Below are 20521 nucleotides of genomic sequence, written 5' to 3' on the forward strand. Positions count from 1 at the left end.
AGAGGTGGGGGAGATTCTGGTTCAGGAAATGGGATTGGCGAATTAGGGCCCATAATGTTCATCGGGTGGGGTGAGGAGTGGGAGGGATGTAGGATGCATTGGGAGAAGGGGTATATATATATAGTCATGGCAGAAACAAAGGAATGCATAGGGAGAGTGGCCCAACAGAAGAGGGCAAGGAATGCCCTCTTCGGCAGAAGGATTGGCAGAACAATGGGAGGGGGTACAAGGAACCCAAAACAACAATGGAAGGAGCAGGGAGGTGGAGCTGGTGGAAGCAATGGAAGGTTGGGAAGAGGGTGCAGCTAGTGTTGATGGAGGAGATGGGGTGTGAAGCATGGTGAGAATGATGGAGGGTGGGAAGAGGGACGCTGTGCAGATAGTATTGGGCACTGGCAAGATGAAAAATTGAGGGCATCAGACCTGGGCTAGGGCCTTGGATAATTACAGAGGAAGGTTGGGGATATCAGCATTTGTCGGACATGTTATTGTAATTGGGGAGATGGTTTTCAATTTGTATAATATTAAGGAAATAGACTGCATTGCACAATTAACTTTTAGGCAGTTTTCTCTTGGATAAGTGGTAGTTTCGATGTGGTCTCACCAAGTCTCTAGATTATCTGAACAAAATTTTCTCACAGAGGTTTTATTGCAATTATTTTAGTGTATACAGGTATGCTTCCTATTTTATTTCCTGTTACTTGGCTTGATTCCATCATATTCAATCTTTCCATACTTTGTTAAATAATTTCTACTTTTATTTTTGAATTTCCCTTTTTTCATTTTCTTTGTTTTTTAGTAAACTGTTTTGGTAAGCAACAATCTGTTAAAGAATCATTGATTTCTTTTTAACATGTACAAAGTGGTTGCAGAGTGCAAGAAGCATTTATAATAAGATTAAATAATTAATTGCATAACAAGATAAATGAGTTTCATATAATAACTTTTATGGAAATGTGGTTGCATAGTGAGCAAGATGGCATTATTCTTGGCTGCATGATTTTTATTTGAAAGGACAGGCAAAATAGAAAACGAGGGGTATGCTGGAAGACATAAGCAAGTGACAAGGGACCAAATACATTGGATAGAGGGAACAGAGTTTATAAACTACTCTAATGTAGGATAGAGTATTAAACATGAAATGAAAGGAATTTGTAGCCAAGGTGGTATGGTAATCAGGAGGGATTTAATTTAATTTATTATGTTGAATGATTCCTATTCAGTTTACTGAACATCGTGATACCAATGAGCAACTGATTATTTTATGCCTCATGTTATGTAATCTAATGGGATTAATTAATATTCTAGTACAAAGAGACCCAAGTGTTAGAATTAGGGCGTTGGAAAAAAAAGATCATCATGTGATAGAATCTTGCATTGAGTTTGACAATGATGCACAGGAATGGAAGTAAAGCATTGAACTTTGTGAAGGTTCGTCGGTCGGCAGGACCTCGCCTGAAGGCTCGGCGATCGACGGGACAGGGAACCTGCCTGAAGGCTCGTTGGACAGTAGGACCGGGAACCCACCCGAAAGCATGTCAGTCGGCTGGGCCAGGAACCCGCCCGAAGGCTCGTCAGACAGCGTAACCGGGAGGGAGCTGGGGATGTCGGATGTGAAGAGCGTGGGCCAGTATGAGGGTGAACCGGGGTAATTCCTCCAGTGCCTTCAAGGTCGGCTGCAGGAGGTTCTCCTGGGATGCAAAGATGGCAGAGCGGCCCAACAGGACTTTGGACTTTGAATAATGGCGCCTAAATTGGCGTTGCCCGCATGTGCAATATATGCAAAAAGAATTTCACTGTGCAGTTGCACATTTGACAAATAAAGCACTATTGAACTACTGCTGAACTATTGAAGCACTTACAAATTTGTAAAAGAGAGATAGTGGGAAAAGTAAATTGTATCTCAGGCAAATTTAAGGGAGATTATATGAAAATGGCTGAAATGATAAACAAATACTTTGTATCTCCTCTTCATAATAAACATACCAGAATTAGCAGGAAACAGTGTTTCTAATGAACGTTCATGATATTGGGGGAATGTAATGTAACCGTAAAGCCAACAAAATCCCTAGGTCTCATGTCCCTTCTGCGAGGAATGAAAAGGAGGTGGCTATAGAAAGTGTGGAAGGATTGGTTAGCATCGAACAGTACAGTACAAGAACAGGCCTTTCGGCCCATGATGTTTGTACCAAATATGATGTCTACTTAAACTATTCCCTTCTGTTGGCTTGTGTTCCATATCTCTCCATTCCCTTCATATCATGTCTATATCTAAAAGTCACTTAAATGCCACTAACGTATGTTCCACCACCACCCCTGGCAGTGCGTTCCAGGCACCCAGCAGTTTCTGTGTAAAACAAAACTTTCCCCATATCTCTCCTTTAAACTTTCTTCCTCTGACCCTCTAGTATTTAATATTTCCACCTAGGAAAAAAAAACTGACTGCCTACTGTATCTATGCCTCTCATTTTATAAAGCTATCAGATTTTTCCAACCTCTCCTTATTATCTTAATCCCTCTAATCCAGGAAGCATTCTGGTAAATCTCTTCTGCATCTTCTGCAAAGCCTCCACATGCATAGTTGTGATCTTCCAATATATTGTGACCTTACCAGAAGCAAAAAAAATTTGGAGGATAGTTAAAGTGAGATTGAAATGTAATACTCTCATCCATGAAAGGAGGAGAAAGAAAATAAAGAGCCATTGACGGGTTACCCTGATATCAGAGCAAGAATAACGCGACCATTTGCAGATGGTCAGGCTGTTTCGAGTGAGTTGCCACAACAGTCAGTTCTGGGGCCTCTATTATTCACAACTTTTATTCATGTCTTATGAAGATACCAAATTGCGAAGGGTTCAAATACCGAATGCAAAGCCACCTGGGATGTTGAAACAATTGGGCTTGATGGAGTATATTTTTGGGAGGTATTGCTAGTTTACTTATTTTGTTGCGAAGAATTGAAAAACTGAAAAGTGAGTGTGTTCCATCACATGCCAAACTAGTGCCTGGTAGATGGTAGAAAGGCTGAAGAAGTCATGAAATGCAGAATATGCAACTCCTGACCTGTAGGGTCCTGTTGGATTGAATTGCATTAATTTTAATGTGAAAGGCCTGATGGGCAAGGTGGATGAACTCAGGGCATGGATAGGTACATGTGACGGGGACATTGTAGCCGTTATGGATATCTAGCTGAGTGGCTAACTGTGAGAAAATATCTGAAAAACTATCTGAGAAAATTTCTCCATATGTCAGAAACATCCATTTTATCACCTCTCGTCTCATATTGATACACTACACTGACTAGAATTCCCTTTAATCGAATAATCACTCGAACACACTCACAATTAAACTAACAGAACATATACTATCAATGGTCAGTAACTAGTAGAATGAAACATTTAATTATTATTATTATTATTATTATTACTAGCTTGAAAAATACATTTAAATGTATGAGAGAATTTGTGTAAAGTTAGAATTTTGTAAGTCAGGGCATTCATAATCCAGGGAGCCCTGCAGGTTGCCCTTCCTCCATCATTGCGTGGTCAATATCCCAGAAATATTAACCTGATACCTTTGTGATTGAAATGGTTCCATGAGCAGATTCAAATACTGGAAAGGGCTTTGAGGATGAGTAATAATACGCCCTTGCCTATGACATCTATATCCTGACATAGCAAGATATACTCTCTGCCATCCATTAAAAAAAACTTGGACTAACTTCAGAAGCCACAGCTGCATACATGCTATAAAGAGTACAAGTGTCACATATCTCCAGATTCGATGACATCTACTGTATGTTTCTGTCATGATGTCACTGTACAGGATTTCCCTCAACCCAGCACTGTGTATAACCGAGGGGGGAGGGAGGGAGGGGGAGAGAGAGGGGGGGAGAGAGAGGGGGAGAGAGATCAGAATGCAGTGGGAAGTACAAGTAATGTTGTTTGCAAAATTATTATTTCTGCCCTTCCTGGCAAATTCTGCATTGCAATACACAGGAGCAGAATTAAGGACTCCGAAGTTTCCCACGGCAGCTTCCTGTCTGCTCACCCAAAGCAATTCCACTTGTATGTTATCTCACACCCGACTACCATACCTGAGGTTATTACCAGCATACGAATGGTAAATACTGGAAATGCACAGCAGGTCCTGTAGCAATAGACCATCTTTCAGATTGTTGATCTGCTGTGTATTTCCAGCAGTTTATATTTTATGTCTCTGCTTTCCTGCAGCTATAGTTTATTTTACTTTGCAACCCTCTCAGGAATGACTCACAGCAACTGTGTATCTTGTGCAATGCAGAATACACAATGTGTTTTTTGCACAGCTGCTTCAGGTTGGTGCACTCCATATATTGTGCCTGTAAAGGGTTGAGGTATCAGACAGTTTAGCAACTACCAAAAGATCCAATGATAATCAAAAAACTGCAGATGCTGGAAACCTGAAGTACAAACAGGAAATGTTAAAACACTCAAGTGGTCATGCAGCATCTTTCGAAATAGAAACAGAAAACAAGTCAGGTCTGAGACTTTTCACAGAAATGGAAAAGAGAGAAAACAGGTTAGTTTCCAGCAGCAGTGAAGTAGGGGGAGCAATGGATAGAATAAAGGGAAAATTTCCGATCGGGTGACCCCAATGACCTAATGTGCCAGTTAAGAATAGATTAATGCTGCTCAGGAATGAACCGCAGATGCTTGTTTATATCAAAGATAGACACAGTGCTCAAGTAACTCAACAGGTCAGGCAGTGTCTCTGGAGAAAAAGGATGGGTGATGTTTCGGGTCAGAATCTTTCTTCAGACTATTCAGTATGAATTACCTGCTGAGTTACTCCAGCACTTTGTGTCCTGTTAAGATTAGATTAAGTTTCTTTGCTATCGAGTCTCATAGAAATAAAGCACAAAACAGGCTCATCAGCCCACTGAGCCAATGCCTATTATCAAGCATCAACATTTTTAGTGTAAATCTGTTTCTACTACTAAATCTACTGTAATCTGTTTATTCTCCTCATTTGCCTCCACACTAAAGGCAAATTACAGTGATCAATTAATCTACCAACCCACACATCTTTTGGATGTGGGTATAAATCGGAGCATTGGGGAAACCCCACACGGTTACTGAGAGAACATGCCAACTTTACACAGCACCAGAGGTCAGGATCAACACACCAGTTGTTTGAGGTGTGTGAAAGCAGCTCTACCAGCCACACCACTGTGCCACCTGTGACTATGTAATGTGTTGCTAATGGCAAAGATGTAGCTCATGTCAGGTAGGCCAGACTACACAAACAAAAGAAGTAATGATAGGCTCTGTCAACATTTTGGCGACAGATGGGTGTTCAAGTCAATTAACGTTGTATTGGAATGGTTTAGAGATACAGCGCGGAAATAGGCCCTTCGGCCCACCAGGTCGGCACCAACCAGCGATCCCCGCATATTAACACTATCCTACACCCACTAGGGACAATTTTAAATATATATATTTTCCAAGCCAATTAACTACAAACATGTATGTCTTTGGAGTGTGGGAGGAAACCGAAGATCTCGGAGAAAAACCATGCAGGTCACGGGGAGAACGTACAAACTCTGTACAGACAGTGCCCACAGTCAGGATCGAACCCGGGTCTCTGGCGCTGCTGTCACTGTAAGGCAGCAACTCTACTGCTGCGCCACCGTGCCGCCCCTATTAACATGCACATTCCCGACCACCTATAGAAGTTATTGAGACTCCAGAGTGTCTGGAAGGGATGAGTTAAGTACCAAACGCTGTGATTCATCTTGTTCTTCGATTTTGAGGCAAATATTCAGGGAAAGGATTTTTTGACCACAAACCCGAGAAAAAAGATGCAATGAAGAAACATTTGAAAACAAAGCTAAATTTGGAGAAGGGCCTAAATTGAAACCGAGCCCAGTGCCAAACTTAAAGCATTTGGCAGGTCTTGCATTGGTAACACTGAGATTAAATCCACCACTATTGTTTGATCCCCAGCATTCTGCTCTTTATTTCAGATTCTCTATGACAATCCAAAGGCACGGCGTGAAGTGGATATGCATTGGAGAGCTTCCAGCACCCTGCACATTGTCCGCATAATTAATATCTATGAGAACATGCACCATGGAAAGCGCTGCCTCTTGATTGTGATGGAATGGTGAGTGAGAAACTGCAATGGTGGACGAGGCTTGTAAGTGCAAAGAAACAATAATGTCAAATGGAACACGAAAGAAAAGGAGGATTTGATTACACGTGTCTGTACTGAACATAATGCCAAGATAAACATCCTCAGCCTGCACATGATCCATACCTGTCCATTCCCTGCATATCCATGTGCCTTTCTAAAAGCCTCTTACACGTATCGTATCTGCCTCCACCACCACCCCTAGCAGCACATTCTAGGCACCCACTACCCTCTGTGTAAACAAAAAAATTGTTCCACATATCTCCATTAAACTGTGCCCCCTCCGACCTTAAAGCTATGCCCTCTAGTCTGACATTTTCAGCCAAGGAAAAAGGTTCTGACTATCATATACTTCTACCAGGTCTCATCTCAATCTCCTGCATTCCAGACAAAACAAACCATGTTTGTCCACCCTCTCTTTGTAGCTAATACCCCCTAATCCACATAGGATTCTGGGTAAACCTCTTCTGCTTCCTCTCCAAAGCCTCCTTATACCTTCCTGTGATGGAGCAAGCAACACTGCATGCAACACTCCAAATGCAGCCGAACCAAGTTTTATAGATCTGCATGATGACTTCATGGCCCTTATACTCTGACCAATGAAAGTAACTCTTTCATTCTTGTACTCTTATGGCTCTTATACTCTGACCAATGTCCTGACCAATGAAAGCAAGCATACCATACATCGTCTTAATCACTCTTTGTACTTGTGTTGCCACATTCAGGGAACGATGGACCTGTACCCCAAGATTACTCTGCACATTAATGCTGTTAAGGGTCTTGCCATCAATGCTTACCCTCCCCTTACATTCGACCTCCCAAAGTGCAACTCCTTACACTTGCACAGATTAAACACCATATACCATTTTGCTGTCCACTTCGGTATCTCTTGATCCATATCTTGCTGTAAACTTTGATAACCTTCCTCGCTGTCTGCAATGCCAGTAATCTTGATGTTGTCTGCAAACGTATTAGCTAACCTCTCTACATTTATATTATATATATATATATCCTGTTGGCTATTGGGAGACATGTCGTACAATCCATTTGAGTGAACACACCTTTCTTATTTTTAGGCACCAACCATATTGTCACAGCGGATAAACCTCCTAGTATGTCCTCTCTGAGAATTGTCGTAACATTCTCCCTGATCAGTAAAGCAACACCTCCACCTCTTTTACTTCCATCTTTATCATGTCTGAAACATCGAAATACGGGAATCTTGAGCCACCAGCCATGCCCCTCTCGCAACTGTCTTTGTAAAGGTCACAACAACATAATCCCAAGCACTGATCCAGGCTCCACGTTTATCTGTTTTTTTCCATGATACTCTATGAATTGAAATAATCACATGTCAACCGATTAGTTTTATGATAATCCATCACCTCGTCCTGCCCATGCGTCCTTTGAGACTGATCCTATTTTCTAGTTTCCCATCAGTCCTTCCATTTGCTGACCTTTTATTCTGGTTCCCACTTACATGAGACCTACAGGCAAGAATAGGCTGAATGGTCCCTCAAGGCTGTTCTGCCATTCAGTAAGATACTGCTGATCTAATCTTGGCTTCAGCTCCACATTCTTATATGTTCCCCTATTGAGCAAAAATCTAACTGCTTGGCCTCAAATGAATTGGCTATCATGGCATTCTCTAGAAATTCTAGAGATTTCCCATCTTCTGAGAAAATATATTCTGCGTTCTCTCATCTTAAATGGGAGATGTTATATTCTAAAACAGTGTCACTGGAGTTTCCACGTCTACCTTGTCATTTCCCTTCACAATCCCAACATCTAGCTGTTTACATCCCTTCACAATCATTTACGCTGCATTCATATACTCTTCCCATGAAGAATAGCTACCGAAGTATGATTATCTCCATGCACACTGCAACCAAGACCTTTGGGTCTTTATTTAAACATTTAGATCACATTTCTCCATCCTAACATTGTTAAAACACACGCAGCAAGGCCTAGGAAGCGAAATGTTACATGGAAATGTTGATCCATCTCCTGGAATTCTTTACAGAATGATGCTGGATGTTGGGAGGATAAATAGACTGTATTGTTACTGAGCTACTTTAAATAGCTGAGGGTGATGTCAAAATAGATTTTGATGTAATAGTTGACTTGATGCTAAACACATCCAATTAATGGAGGACAGCAACAAGCAAAGCCAATAGAACGTTGTACTAAATGAATAAACCATAGAACTCTAGACCATGGCAGTGATGGTCTGAGTGAATACTGCTGTGAATATCTGTGTAGGAAAGAACTGTAGATTGGAGACACAAAATGCTGGAATAACTCAGCAGGTCAGGCAGCATCTCTGGAGAGAAGGAATGGGTGACGTTTCGGGTCAAGACCCTTCTTCAGACCCTGAATATCTGCATGTCCTGGGCTCAAAGATATAAGAATGATATTCAACTTTTAAAACAAAGAAGCCTTGTGAATCTTTCTGTCACATTTAAAGTCTTCTTGTAAAGAAAGATCATAGTTCAATTTTCATTTTCTTTTCTAAAAGTGGGGCATGAGGTTAAATTAAGATAAGAAATGTTTTGGGAGGAGAGAATTTGGATCTGTAATATTAAAACAAAGGCACGGGTTATAACAGTGAAGATTAGTGAACAGTGAAGACTAATATCGGGCTGGTGCAGCAGGTTAGAACATGGGAACCTGGGTGAGCTAGCCAATTAGATACAACATTGGCTTTGTGATAGGAGGCATAGAGATTGATAGCGGTGGTTGTTATTCAGCTTGCCTGCCTATGACCAATGGTGTGTCACAGGTATTCATTAAGGCTGGTGATAGGTTTCAAAGTCAGGACCATGTTTATCTTGGAGAAGAACTTGCATGTGGAGGTGCTTCCGTGTACTAGCTGCCCTTGTCAATTTTAGAAGTAGAGGTCACAGGCTTGTGAGGAGTTATCAAAATGGACCTGGGTAAGTAACTGCAGGGCATTTTGTAGATAGTAATTACTGCAGCCACAGTGTGTTGGAATGAATGAATGTTTGATGAGGTGGATGGGGTGCCAGTCAAGTGGCTGGTTTGTTATAGATGGTGTTGCACCTATTGAGACTTGTTGGAACTGCACTTTTCCAGGCAAGTGGAGAATATTCCATCACAATTATCAAAAGTGGAGAGAGAGGAGACTAGTTTTGTAATTTATAGGAATGAACAAATGTTGTACATTGGGCTTTTGAATATAATAAATACTATTATGGGAGCCGATTCATAACTAATCTTTATGCCAATTTTTAAGTAGATAATCCAGAATACCATGGATCAAATCTTTTCAGTAATTGCCAGCTGAGTTGCAGTCTTTGCTCACCCTGTGTTTTCTGTCTGTTTCCGTCTTTCCCCTCCCTTCCAACACTCTCCACTGCAGCATGGAAGGAGGTGAATTGTTCATCAGGATTCAGGATCGAGGAGACCAGGCCTTTACTGAGAGGGGTAAGTCATGGGCAAAGAGCAAACCACTGGAGGTCAAGTAACATCAAGTAAAGAGGGCACGGAATGGACAACATTTCAAGTCGAGACCCTTTTAAAGACTGAGACCAAAGAGAGGTTAGCCAGTACAACGAGGTAAGTGGGAAGGGTGTAAGAGTAGCAGGTTGGTAATAGGTGGAATCAAGTGAGGTGAGGGATGATGGGCAAATGGAGCCAGGTTGGGAAAGGAAGGGGCAATGGTAGACAAGAGATCAGAGTTGATATGTGAAACTAAATAAGGAAGGAATGAAAGGCAGATGGAGCCAGGTGGGGCAGAGGGAATTTGGAGGGTGGTAAGTGATCGAAACAGATAAGGAAACAAAAGGGAAGGAGGTTAGATAAATGGAGCCAGGTGGAGGGGGGGGGGGTTAGAGGAGGGGGGGGTTAGAGGAGGGGGGGGTTAGAGGAGGGGGGGGTTAGAGGAGGGGGGGGTTAGAGGAGGGGGGGGGGGGTTAGAGGAGGGGGGGGTTAGAGGAGGGGGGGGTTAGAGGAGGGGGAATGCAGAGGCATGAAGGGGATAGGTGGAACGAGGTAAGGGAAGGGTAATGGTGGATGGAACTAGCGGTGGGGGAAGGTGTGAATAGGAAGGGTATGCCAAGGGAGAATGAGCCGGCTCTACTTCTTGTCCTCACTGCAAGTTGTGAGCTTCCTGCATTGCCATACATACAATAGAGAAATTAATCATGATTACAAATACCACATTGCAATGTCAGTCAAACCCAAGGCCACAGTTGCATTCATTTACTGACAGGAAAATGTTGTTATCGTTCATTGTGGTCAATTACATTCCTGCTGTCAGGATTGGGAGCTTCCTGGGGAAGCTGTCAGGATTGGGAGCTTCCTGGGGAAGCTGACAATAGCTTTAAAATAATATAACCTCCCTGCTCAAGTTGGTGAATGGAAAGTGGCAGAGTTTTAGGCATGCTTGTCAAGGGGAACAGTGCAACTGATTAGTCAGTTCAAATTGGGAATAAAAAGGAGGAAGGTAAACTTATTTTACACAAAGACTTGGAGCTATGAGGCATTACCAAATCCCCAAAATAAGGCTGCCTGTGGTAACACAAAGTCCCCAGAGTTACACTGTTTATGGTTACAGTCCCCAGAGTTACAGTGTTTATGGTTACAGTGTTTGTGGTTACAGTGTTTATGGTTACACTGTTTATGGTTACAGTCCCCAGAGTCACACTGTTTGTGGTGTTACAGTCCCAGTATTACACTTCTATGGTGTTACAGTCCCCAGTGTTACACTGTTTATGGTGTTACAGTCCCCAGTTTTACACTCTTTATGGTGTTACAATCCACAGTTTTACACTTCTATGGTGTTGCAGAGACACCATGTTACACTGTTTAGAGTGTTGCAGAATTCTCAGCATTCATAGAATCATTACAGCACAGATGGAGGTTTTTTAGCCCATCATTGCAACATTTTCTCTGGCACCTTCAGAATTTTTCTCTACCAAGCAATTATTAAACTTGCTCTTGAAGGCAGCTGTGGTATCCTCATCAGCATGCAGGGTATTACGGATTCTAACCTCACACTGTACAAGGTCCTCACATCTGCAGTGGCACAGGAGCCCACACCTGTGGATTAGGCTGAGACAAATCATACTCTGGATCTGCTGTGCTAAGCCTTGTGGAAAGTATAGGTCCTTGTGAGAGTGGGAACTGATTGAGCTGAGGTGCCCCGCACTTGGATGAACTGCAGCAGCAATTTGCACTTGGTGTTTTAATATAGTTCCATGTCCTGTGGCTCACCAAGGAGTGATACTTGTCAAAAAATTAACACCAAGCCAAAGGATTTATTAGCGTAAGAGACTCTAAGCAGAGATGTAAAGGGGAACAGAGAGGATTAGGGAGGGAATGCAGAGCTTCGGGACCTAGGGAAATAGAAGTGAGTCAAGAGACCGGAGTTGGAAAGACATTGAAGTCTTGGAAGGAAGTCATAAACATGGTTAAATCTGATGGTTACAAGGGAACTACATTAGAGTGTTTGTGAAGATATTAGATGACAGGAATTACCCTTGTAACTACAAAGCAATAAAGTGTCAGTAGAGGAGAGAGGAGAAACTGTACAGTGTCCTGAAGACTAATAATATTTTTGACAGCTTATGTGACATGTATATTGTTCTAATTACTCCACACAAGGCTAAACAGTTATGATCATAGTGGACCTGTTTTCTGGTGGAGGTCATGGTCCAGGATACAGGATCTGAAGTGAGACCCTGACTGTCGTGTAGAGTAGCTTGTCAAATGGCAACTTAATTATAACCTACCAATTTTATATTGATATTCTCTTCAATATTATGTAAAAATGGTGGTTGGTGTAGAAACTGTAGGGTGGTCTTGCCTCTTGTTCAGTGAATACAAGTCCTACCACAGAGACTGCAGCACAAAAGCTTGAATGATGCTTCACTGGAGTACCATGCCACATTGAAATGCCATTTATCAGATGAAGCTCTAAACTGAGGCCATCATCTGCTTTCTTGTGTGGACATAAAAAGTCCCACAGCACTATTTTATGGATGTTACATCTGCGATTGCTGGGGAAAGTACCTGGAGAGCCAGCAGTCTGGGTGGGAAGGGATGATCAAACCAAACAGTTTTGGAGTGAGTGGTCTCTACAGAAAATTGAAAGAGGTGGGGACAGAAAGATGTGACTCTTGGTGGGATCACGTTGAAGGTGGTGGAAATGTTAGAGAATTATGTGTTGAATGCAGAGGCTAGTTGGTGAAAGGTGTGGACCAGGGAAACTTCATCCATGTTCCATCTGAGAGGTAGGGGACTGAGAATAGAACCCACATCCAATTCCCAATTCTCTGACTATCTCCCACTCTCACCAGTCACCCTGCTCCTGTCCCCTCTTTTGTACACTCAACTCCCATCCCCGAGTCCCCTTTTATCTTCCCTTTGTCCCCTCCACCTTGTCACCTTCTTTCCATATCCCACACTGCAGCTTTACATTTCACTCCTCATCTTGTATGTCGGTCTTTTGTCTTCTTTTCACCTCTCGTCTTTGTCACTTACTCGATCCATCTGCCAATCAAATCCCCTTCACCTGCATCTCCCATCACTTGCCAGGTTTTGTCCCATCCCCCACTTCTCTTTTCCAGCTTTCTGCCCCCTATTCCAATCAGCCTGAAGAAGGGTGCAAACCCGAAACATTCTCTGATCACTCCCTTCCCAGATGCTGCCTGGCCTGCTGAGTTCCTCCAGCACATTGTGTTTTTCTCATTGACTGTAAACTATGCTGGGATATTCTGAAATAAACTTGAAAGGCACAGGATCATCTTACCTGTTGAGCGAATCCTTTAATGCTTCCTTGTGTATTTTATAGAGGCCTCAGAAATAATGAGAGACATAGGGAGTGCTATTCAGTATCTTCATGCAATGAACATTGCTCACAGGGATGTCAAGGTAAGACCTGCAATTTTTCCACATTTTCAGTGTTGCTAAGCCAGAAATTGGACAAATAATTCAAGAGTTTTTTTAAAGCTGATCTTAGCTGATAATGGCCTCTTTGACTTTCATTGGCACAACTTTGGTCCTCATGTTGATAAACAGAAATAAAAGTTTCCAAAGGCGATGGAAAGACTGGATACTGAGAGCTCTCTTATACCTGCATTAAGGAGGCAATTAAACACACCTGAGAAATTACAAACACCTGGGAAGCCATGTGTCCCAAACATTTTGGTGCCCTGAAATGGGGGGACTATGTATAAACACAACTGTAATTTCTACATGGTGAAACCAAAATGTATAAAAATGGCCTTTATTAAAATCTGACAATGTGCACTTTATCCACATGTGATTGTTTCTATTATAAATCTCAAATTGTGGAGTACAGAGGCAAATAAATAAAAGATGGGTCTTTGTCCCAAACATTATGGAGGGCACTGTAGGACCTTCAACTGTTGCTAGCTATTCCCGTGCGTTTAGGATACTTCTGAAAGTTGAGATGAGGAACTATCCAAAAATCTCCAGGCAGATTATTCATTAAATCAAAAATTGATGATTTGTGCTGATGATTAAAAATCAAAAGATGCCATGTAGCTCTTTGAAATTTAGATAGCTGCTCTTTCTTTCAAACAAGGTTTACTGTCACACTCTTGATGTTCATTTGAATTTTGCAGCCAGAAAACTTGTTGTATACAGCAAAAGATTTCAACGCAGTCCTCAAGCTCACAGATTTTGGATTTGCCAAAGAAACAACGCTTCACAACTCCCTAGCAACACCCTGCTATACACCGTACTATGTTGGTGAGTGCCAAGAGAGGTTTTTTTTTCATACTTTATGAATATCTGTTGAGGAAAGAAGCAAGTTCCATGAACATGGAAACAAGTGACCAATTGTGTTAGGGTTTGAGTGGTAAAACCTTCTTAATTAAAAGGAAGGACCCCAGTGAATAACACAATGGAAAAAGGGTAATAAAAAGCCATATAATCTCCTGGAACGTGACCCACTCCTCCCGTGATTGTGTAACACATTCATCATATGGCCTTTTTATGTTTCAAGATGTTGGATTGCCCTGCAAGGGGTAATTTTGCCAATTATGCCTGATAATAAAAATTATGTTATAGAAATGAATAAATTAGAAATAAATTATTTGTAACATTGCAATTGGGCTCTTAGAGCCTAGGGATTTTACAAAGGAGAATACAGGAGATTCCAATGTTTTACTGCCTCAGTGAAGAATTATATAAAGGATTATGATTGGTGTTGATTTCATTGCAAGGTGCAGTAGAGTTTACATACTTAGAACTGGAAGTTCTACGATGGTGTTAGTACTTGAGATCTCCATTTCTACATTTACCTCTCTCAAAGTTCTGACATGCTTGGAACTTCGGGGAAAGTGGACTGGCAGAATTTCCCGACTATTGAATGTTATTTCCATTATTACCTCCACACTCTTCTAATTTGGTTATTTTGTAGTTGTTTAGCAGTGTGACAATAGGTTTTCTAGTAAATGAGGTGAGTTGAAAGGGAGTGAGGAACTGGGATCTCAATACATTAGAGGGAGAACAGGAACTGTGGTCTGGGTGCATTAGCGTGGTACAGAAACTGTGGTCTGGGTGCATTAGAGGGGAACAGGAACTATGGTGTGAGTGCATTAGAGAGGAATAGAGTGGTTCAAGTGTGTTAGAGGTCTGAGGCAGCTGAGCTGTATGCCCTGACCCATGGCTGCATATTGGCAAAAGATAAAAGTGCTAATATCTACCCTGATTCGTGCTATGCGTTTGGGGTTGTACATGACTTTGGGCAGTTATGGAAAAATAGAGGATTCATCACATCAGCAGGAAAGGTTATTAAACATGATTAAACCGGTCTTAAATTTACTGAATTCTATCTAATTGCCACACAGGAACTGTGGTCTGGGTGTATTAGAGGGAGTATGGATTCCAGGGTCATGGTGCACAAGAGGGAAAAAGAGAACTGAGTCCCAGGGTCCTGGCGTGTTAAAGGGAGAATGAAAACCATGGTCCCAATCTGATGGATTATGGAATGAGGACCCGATCCGTTAGATGGATTACCAATGAGGCCCAGGTGTGTTAGAGGGCGAGTGGGAGCTGAGGGAGAACGTGGACTGGGGTCCTTGTCTGTTAGACAGTGTGGGAACCCAGCTCCCATCAATAAGAGTTTGTTTGGGACTGGGACCCCGATATGTTAAAATGAGAGCAAAAACCATGTTCACGGTACATTAGAGGAAGCACAGGAACTGGGGCCTGGTGTGTTAGAGGGAGAGTGGGAACCAGGGCACAGTGAGTGGAAAGGGAAAGCAACAAAAACTGCTCAGTGAGCCAGATACTGAACCATAGGGATTTCCAAATAATTAGACAGCAAATTAGAAGAGTTTTACTATGATAAAGGCATCAGGAGTAGAAAATTCGGCTAGGGAGGATACAGCTGTTAGACCTTGGAAGACTCATCGGCCTCTCTCCGTCTCCAGTCACTATAATCAGCCTCATTATAAAGAATTTGAATTCAGAATGTGACGTTTTCCGAGGTGTGGAATCGAACCTCGGAGGTGTATATGGCAGTGGATCGGTATCTAGTGTAGTCACATCTGACTTTGAACAGGGCATCTTTCTTACTTGGAAGGGCATGTTTATCAACCAAGTCTCTTCGCCTTCTTGACTTTGGACAGTAGTGGGATGTTGCCCCTACTGCCTTCGTGGTTGTAATATCAGCAATCCCATTATCACATCATATTTGGGTCATTGATAGGGAGACCACTTTAAGCAGAGCCCCACAGCCTATGTATCCTATAACTGTGAGAAACTCAACCACAGTACAATCAGCTCCGAGGGCCCTCTGCAGGGGTAGACTAATTTATTAAAATTGATTTGCTGATAATGATGTCAAGAATACCGCAATGACCTAAATGTTGTACCGTTTATCCTTTATCTATCTATTGTGGATGGCTTGATTGTAATCATGTATAGTCTTTTCTCGGTTAATGGTACTTTTATTGCCACATGTACTGAAGTACAGTGAGATTTTTTTTGCATACAGTTCAGTACAAGTTGAACTATAAGCATATCTTAGATTCAGTACAAGTGTATAAGAATAGTACACTGAAACAGTATACAAGAGTCGCCAGATTTTGGCGCCTTTTTCATGTCCAAGTTGCTATAAGTGCAGAGTTCTTAACCTTGCCATGAAGGGCAGTTGTCCTGGCGGCATTGCAGGGTCGGCCTGGCCAAGCGTAACTGTTGGTGTTGCGTCCGGTCCTTGCGCCCTGCGTCTTGGAGCGGCGCCCGATCCAGCCATGCCCCAGGCTGCTGCAGAGCCTCCATTGGCCCACTCCACACTCGAGCTGAACTGCACTGCCTCCCGCAGCCTGTCTGCCTACCAGCCCTTTGTTCCTTGTGTCCACCGCCACCGCCATCTTGGATCTCTTCACCCTCTTCTCTGGGTCTCGGGGATGAGCAGGGCAGGGCACGGCTCAGTGGCTCACTTTTTGAGAATGGCAGGCGAGCCAGGCCTGTTGTCGGAGGGTACGTGTATCACCACAGTCTGCCGTGCGGTATCACCTGACTGGATAGCTACCCAAACAAACGCTTTTCATTGTACCTCGGTACACATGACAATAATAAACTAAATGAAATCCCATGTCATGGGCAAAGTATTTTAGCCTTTTCTCTTCATTGTAAATACTGACCATGACAAACATACAAATATCATGGTTTACTGTAAAGCACATTGAAGTGGTCTTGAAGTCGTGAAAGGCACAATATAAATCCAAGTTATTTCCTTGAGTCTCAAAGCCTAGGTCCCCTCACATGACCAATAACATGAAATGCCCGGCATTTTTTTATTCCAATTGTCTACCAATTTTGAAGTCAGTGTTGTTCCTTTGTGGTCCAAGCTGGATGTTTCATGTTCCGTAGCGTAAATCATCAAGTATTATTTGTTGTTGTACAAAACAACAAACTGCGGATGCTGGTTTACAAAAAAAGATACAAAGTTCTGGAGTAACTCAGTAGGTTGGGCAGCATCTCTGGAGAACATGGCTAGGTGATGTTTCGGTTTGGGATCCTTCTTCAGACTCAAAGAAGGGTTCCAACCCAAAACGTCACCTAGCTATGTTCTCCAGAGATGTTGCCTGATCCACTGAGTTACGCCAGCACTTTATGCCATTATCTCCCAATATGACTTGCTCTATAGAGGTGTAGAGCTGTTTTCTTTACAAAGAGGAGTTAGAAACTCTGCCAGAGGAGGTGACTTCAAAAACGGCAGATCATGTCTTATTGTGATTATTTTTGGAACTTCATCGAGGGCTGGATGCCAGAAGAGACTGAGTACGTTGCTGAATTGAAACCAGAATTAATTTATGATTTGCTGATGTTCAGGTATTCAAGAATTTGAACAGTGCAAGTTATGCTGCAAGAACTGCTTCTCAGTAAAACTATCAAAACTTCCAACGATCTTAGCATCTTGCTGTAAGGCAAGGTTGACACTTTAAACATCCCATAAATATGATAATTCACTTTGCATTCATAGATATGACACTCGATTTTAGAAAATATATTCACCCATTCCTAGATAATCACAAGATGACAGCTGTAATCAATCTAGGTTTACCGTTAGCGAGGGTGTACTGCAAACTTCCATTCCTCTTAAGGATATCTATCACTATTTTAGTTTCACATCTGTTTTGTTCAGACTTGCCCTGGATTGTATTCCTATTCCTGTGTCCTTGCAGCGCCAGAGGTCCTGGGCCCAGAAAAGTACGACAAGTCGTGTGACATGTGGTCCTTGGGAGTCATCATGTACATTCTGTAAGTAGCTGTTTCTTTCTGCTTTTTAATTATCTCTCTTCAATTCTTTTCATAAACATTTTTTTTAAACTAGATATTAGTGAAGTAATACAGCAGAAGTTCGTTTGATAGGTAGTAAACATTAATTCAAATAATGCGGTGACGTGGAATTTCCTGAGTTACAGTTATGTTGAAACATTTGTGGTTTCAACATAACTGTGGACACAAATTTTCAGAGAATTGCACATCTGCGTATGCCTGAAATTATGTGCTAATGCCAACTTCTCTGAAGATTTGGGTGAAATCATCACAGTTGGGATTGAATAAACTGAAATAAATGGTGTTCTCCTTCTTCAAGTTCCTCTTTGTCTTATGAAAAACTTGCTATGCACATTAAAGTTTGTGGCTATTATGTACTTTAGGCTCAGCATGTTTAGGATTTTCTGGTTTGAATGTAGCTAAAAATACCATTCAAAGGCAGCAAGCATATAATGCAGGTCTCAGTAGAAATTTTAATGATTGCTATGAAATGCCAGAATGTTAAATGGGTCCTGCTGTGCCTAAATCTTTGGACTAAATTTAACCTCACCTTGCAGTGGATGAAAATTCAAAGCAAGGTGCACTCTCTACTGAACCTGTGTTGATCCTCTAGCCTGGTTACAATGATGGGTATTCGGGCCCATTCTGGAAGATATGGTTCTGTATATTTTGGCTTTCTCAGGCAAAGTCTATGAAGCACCCCCCAGTTTATCCTCCAGATACTTGTTAGGAGGACCTTGCAAGGGACTAAGTACGCCATGTCTGTGGGTCGATGTAGGGCGGTTCCTCTGGTTTTACATTTTCTTGCTTTAACACGACAATCACAGCACAATTGAGCGTTTTTGTGCATAGTGCTAATCAAGGTACCTCTGCCCACAGGCTATGTGGCTACCCTCCGTTTTACTCAAATCATGGCCTAGCCATCTCCCCTGGGATGAAGAAAAGGATCCGAATGGGACAATACGAGTTTCCAAACCCGGAATGGTCAGAAGTCTCTGAAGAAGGTAACTGGATGCAAGGAACCTTAAACCCAGTGTCACCAGATGTGTACCACTTGTAGCCATGGATTTGCTCATGCTGTCAGGTATATTCCTGCTACCTTGTGTGCAGCAGGAACTGTTTAATTCATGATGCTTTGTTAAGGGTTTGGCAACGATGGTCATCAAACCAAGAGTTCGTCTCGTGGATTAGGGATTTAACAGTGTGGTTCTGGTATATTTGAGCAGAGTAAAGTCCCCATCAAACAGTCTGTTGCTCTATGTCCAGTCTTTATTTAATGGGATGGTAGAGCAGAGTTGGGATGTAGGGGAGAGTCCCAGGTCCCCAATTGATTTACAAGGTTTTAACATGTCAAGGAGATCTTGCTGCTGGCGTTTCAATGTGATCTGTTCCTCCCCAATTTCCATTTGTTTGGGCCTCCACCCTTTGCAAATCCCTCCCTCCATCCCATCTCTCCACAGATGCTGTCTGGCCAACCATGTTCCTCCAGCAATGTTATTTAGCTCAGCAGCAATACTCATTTTTTTAAAAATCCATCAAATGCCTTGGATTCCACCACACACAAAGGATGATTCATAACCTACCAGCCCCCACGACTGAGATGTGGGAGGAAACTGGAGCACCCAAAGGAAATCCAAATGACTCACAAATAGTATATGCAAACTCCACACAAACAGCATGGAGCTTGGGGTTACAGGAGCTTAGGTGGCAGACCCACTGGCTGCATCCTACACAACTATTTACCAGCCTTGCCCTGAAGATGTTTGACAACACAATGCCCAACGTGCACAGCATGCTGGATGTGACTGACTGACAGGATGCGACTGATTATACAAACATTAGTGGTTTTGCAGGTAGCGATGATGGTTGTGAAAGATTGCAGCAGGATCTGGATCGATTTGCCAGGTCAGCAGAGGAATGGTTGATGGAATTTAATACAGAAAAGTGTGAGGTGTTGCATGTTGGGATGTCGAACAAGGGCAGGACCTACACAGCAAATGGTAGGCCTCTGGGTAGTGTTGTAGAGCAGAGGGATCTAGGAGTACAGGTGCATGGTTCCTTGAAGGGCGAGTCGCAGGTAGATACGGTGGTCTAAAAGGTTTTTGGCACTTTGGCCTTCATCAGTCAGAGTATTGAGTATAGAAGTTGGGAGGTCATGTTGCAGTTATATAAGATGTTGGTGGGACTGCAGTTAGAATATTGTGTTCAGTTCTGGGCACCGTGTTATAGGAAAGATATTGTCAAGCTTGCAAGGGTTCAGAAAAGATTTATGAGGATGTTGGCAGGACTAGAGGATGTGAGCTATAGGGAGAGGTTGAGTTGGCTGGTCTCTATTCCATGGAGTGCAGGAGGATGGGGGGAGATCTTATAGAGGTATACAAAATCATGAACGGAATAGATCGGGTAGATGCTCAGAGTCTTTTGCCCAGAGTAGGGGATTCGAGGTTCAAGGTGAAGGGAAAAAGATTTAATAGGAATCCGAGGGGTAACCTTTATCACACAAAGGGTGGTGGGAGTATGGAACAGGCTGGCAGAGGAGGTAGTTGAGGCTGGGACTATCCCATCG

At 42.4% G+C, this 20521-nt stretch overlaps 1 protein-coding gene across 2 annotated transcripts in view; it reads left to right on the plus strand.

Annotated features, from left to right (window-relative positions):
• Positions 1–20521, plus strand: part of LOC144601868 (MAP kinase-activated protein kinase 3-like) — a 78095-nt gene that overhangs the window by 50081 nt on the left and 7493 nt on the right. For both annotated transcript variants that reach the window (XM_078414366.1, XM_078414365.1), the window contains exons 2-7: positions 6008–6147; positions 9557–9621; positions 12992–13071; positions 13788–13914; positions 17862–17937; positions 18835–18959. In XM_078414366.1, coding sequence (XP_078270492.1) covers positions 6008–6147; positions 9557–9621; positions 12992–13071; positions 13788–13914; positions 17862–17937; positions 18835–18959 — 613 coding nt within the window. The remainder of the gene's footprint in view (positions 1–6007; positions 6148–9556; positions 9622–12991; positions 13072–13787; positions 13915–17861; positions 17938–18834; positions 18960–20521) is intronic.

Source organism: Rhinoraja longicauda, chromosome 17, assembly GCF_053455715.1.
Source record: "Rhinoraja longicauda isolate Sanriku21f chromosome 17, sRhiLon1.1, whole genome shotgun sequence".
Taxonomy (NCBI): Eukaryota; Metazoa; Chordata; class Chondrichthyes; order Rajiformes; family Arhynchobatidae; genus Rhinoraja; species Rhinoraja longicauda.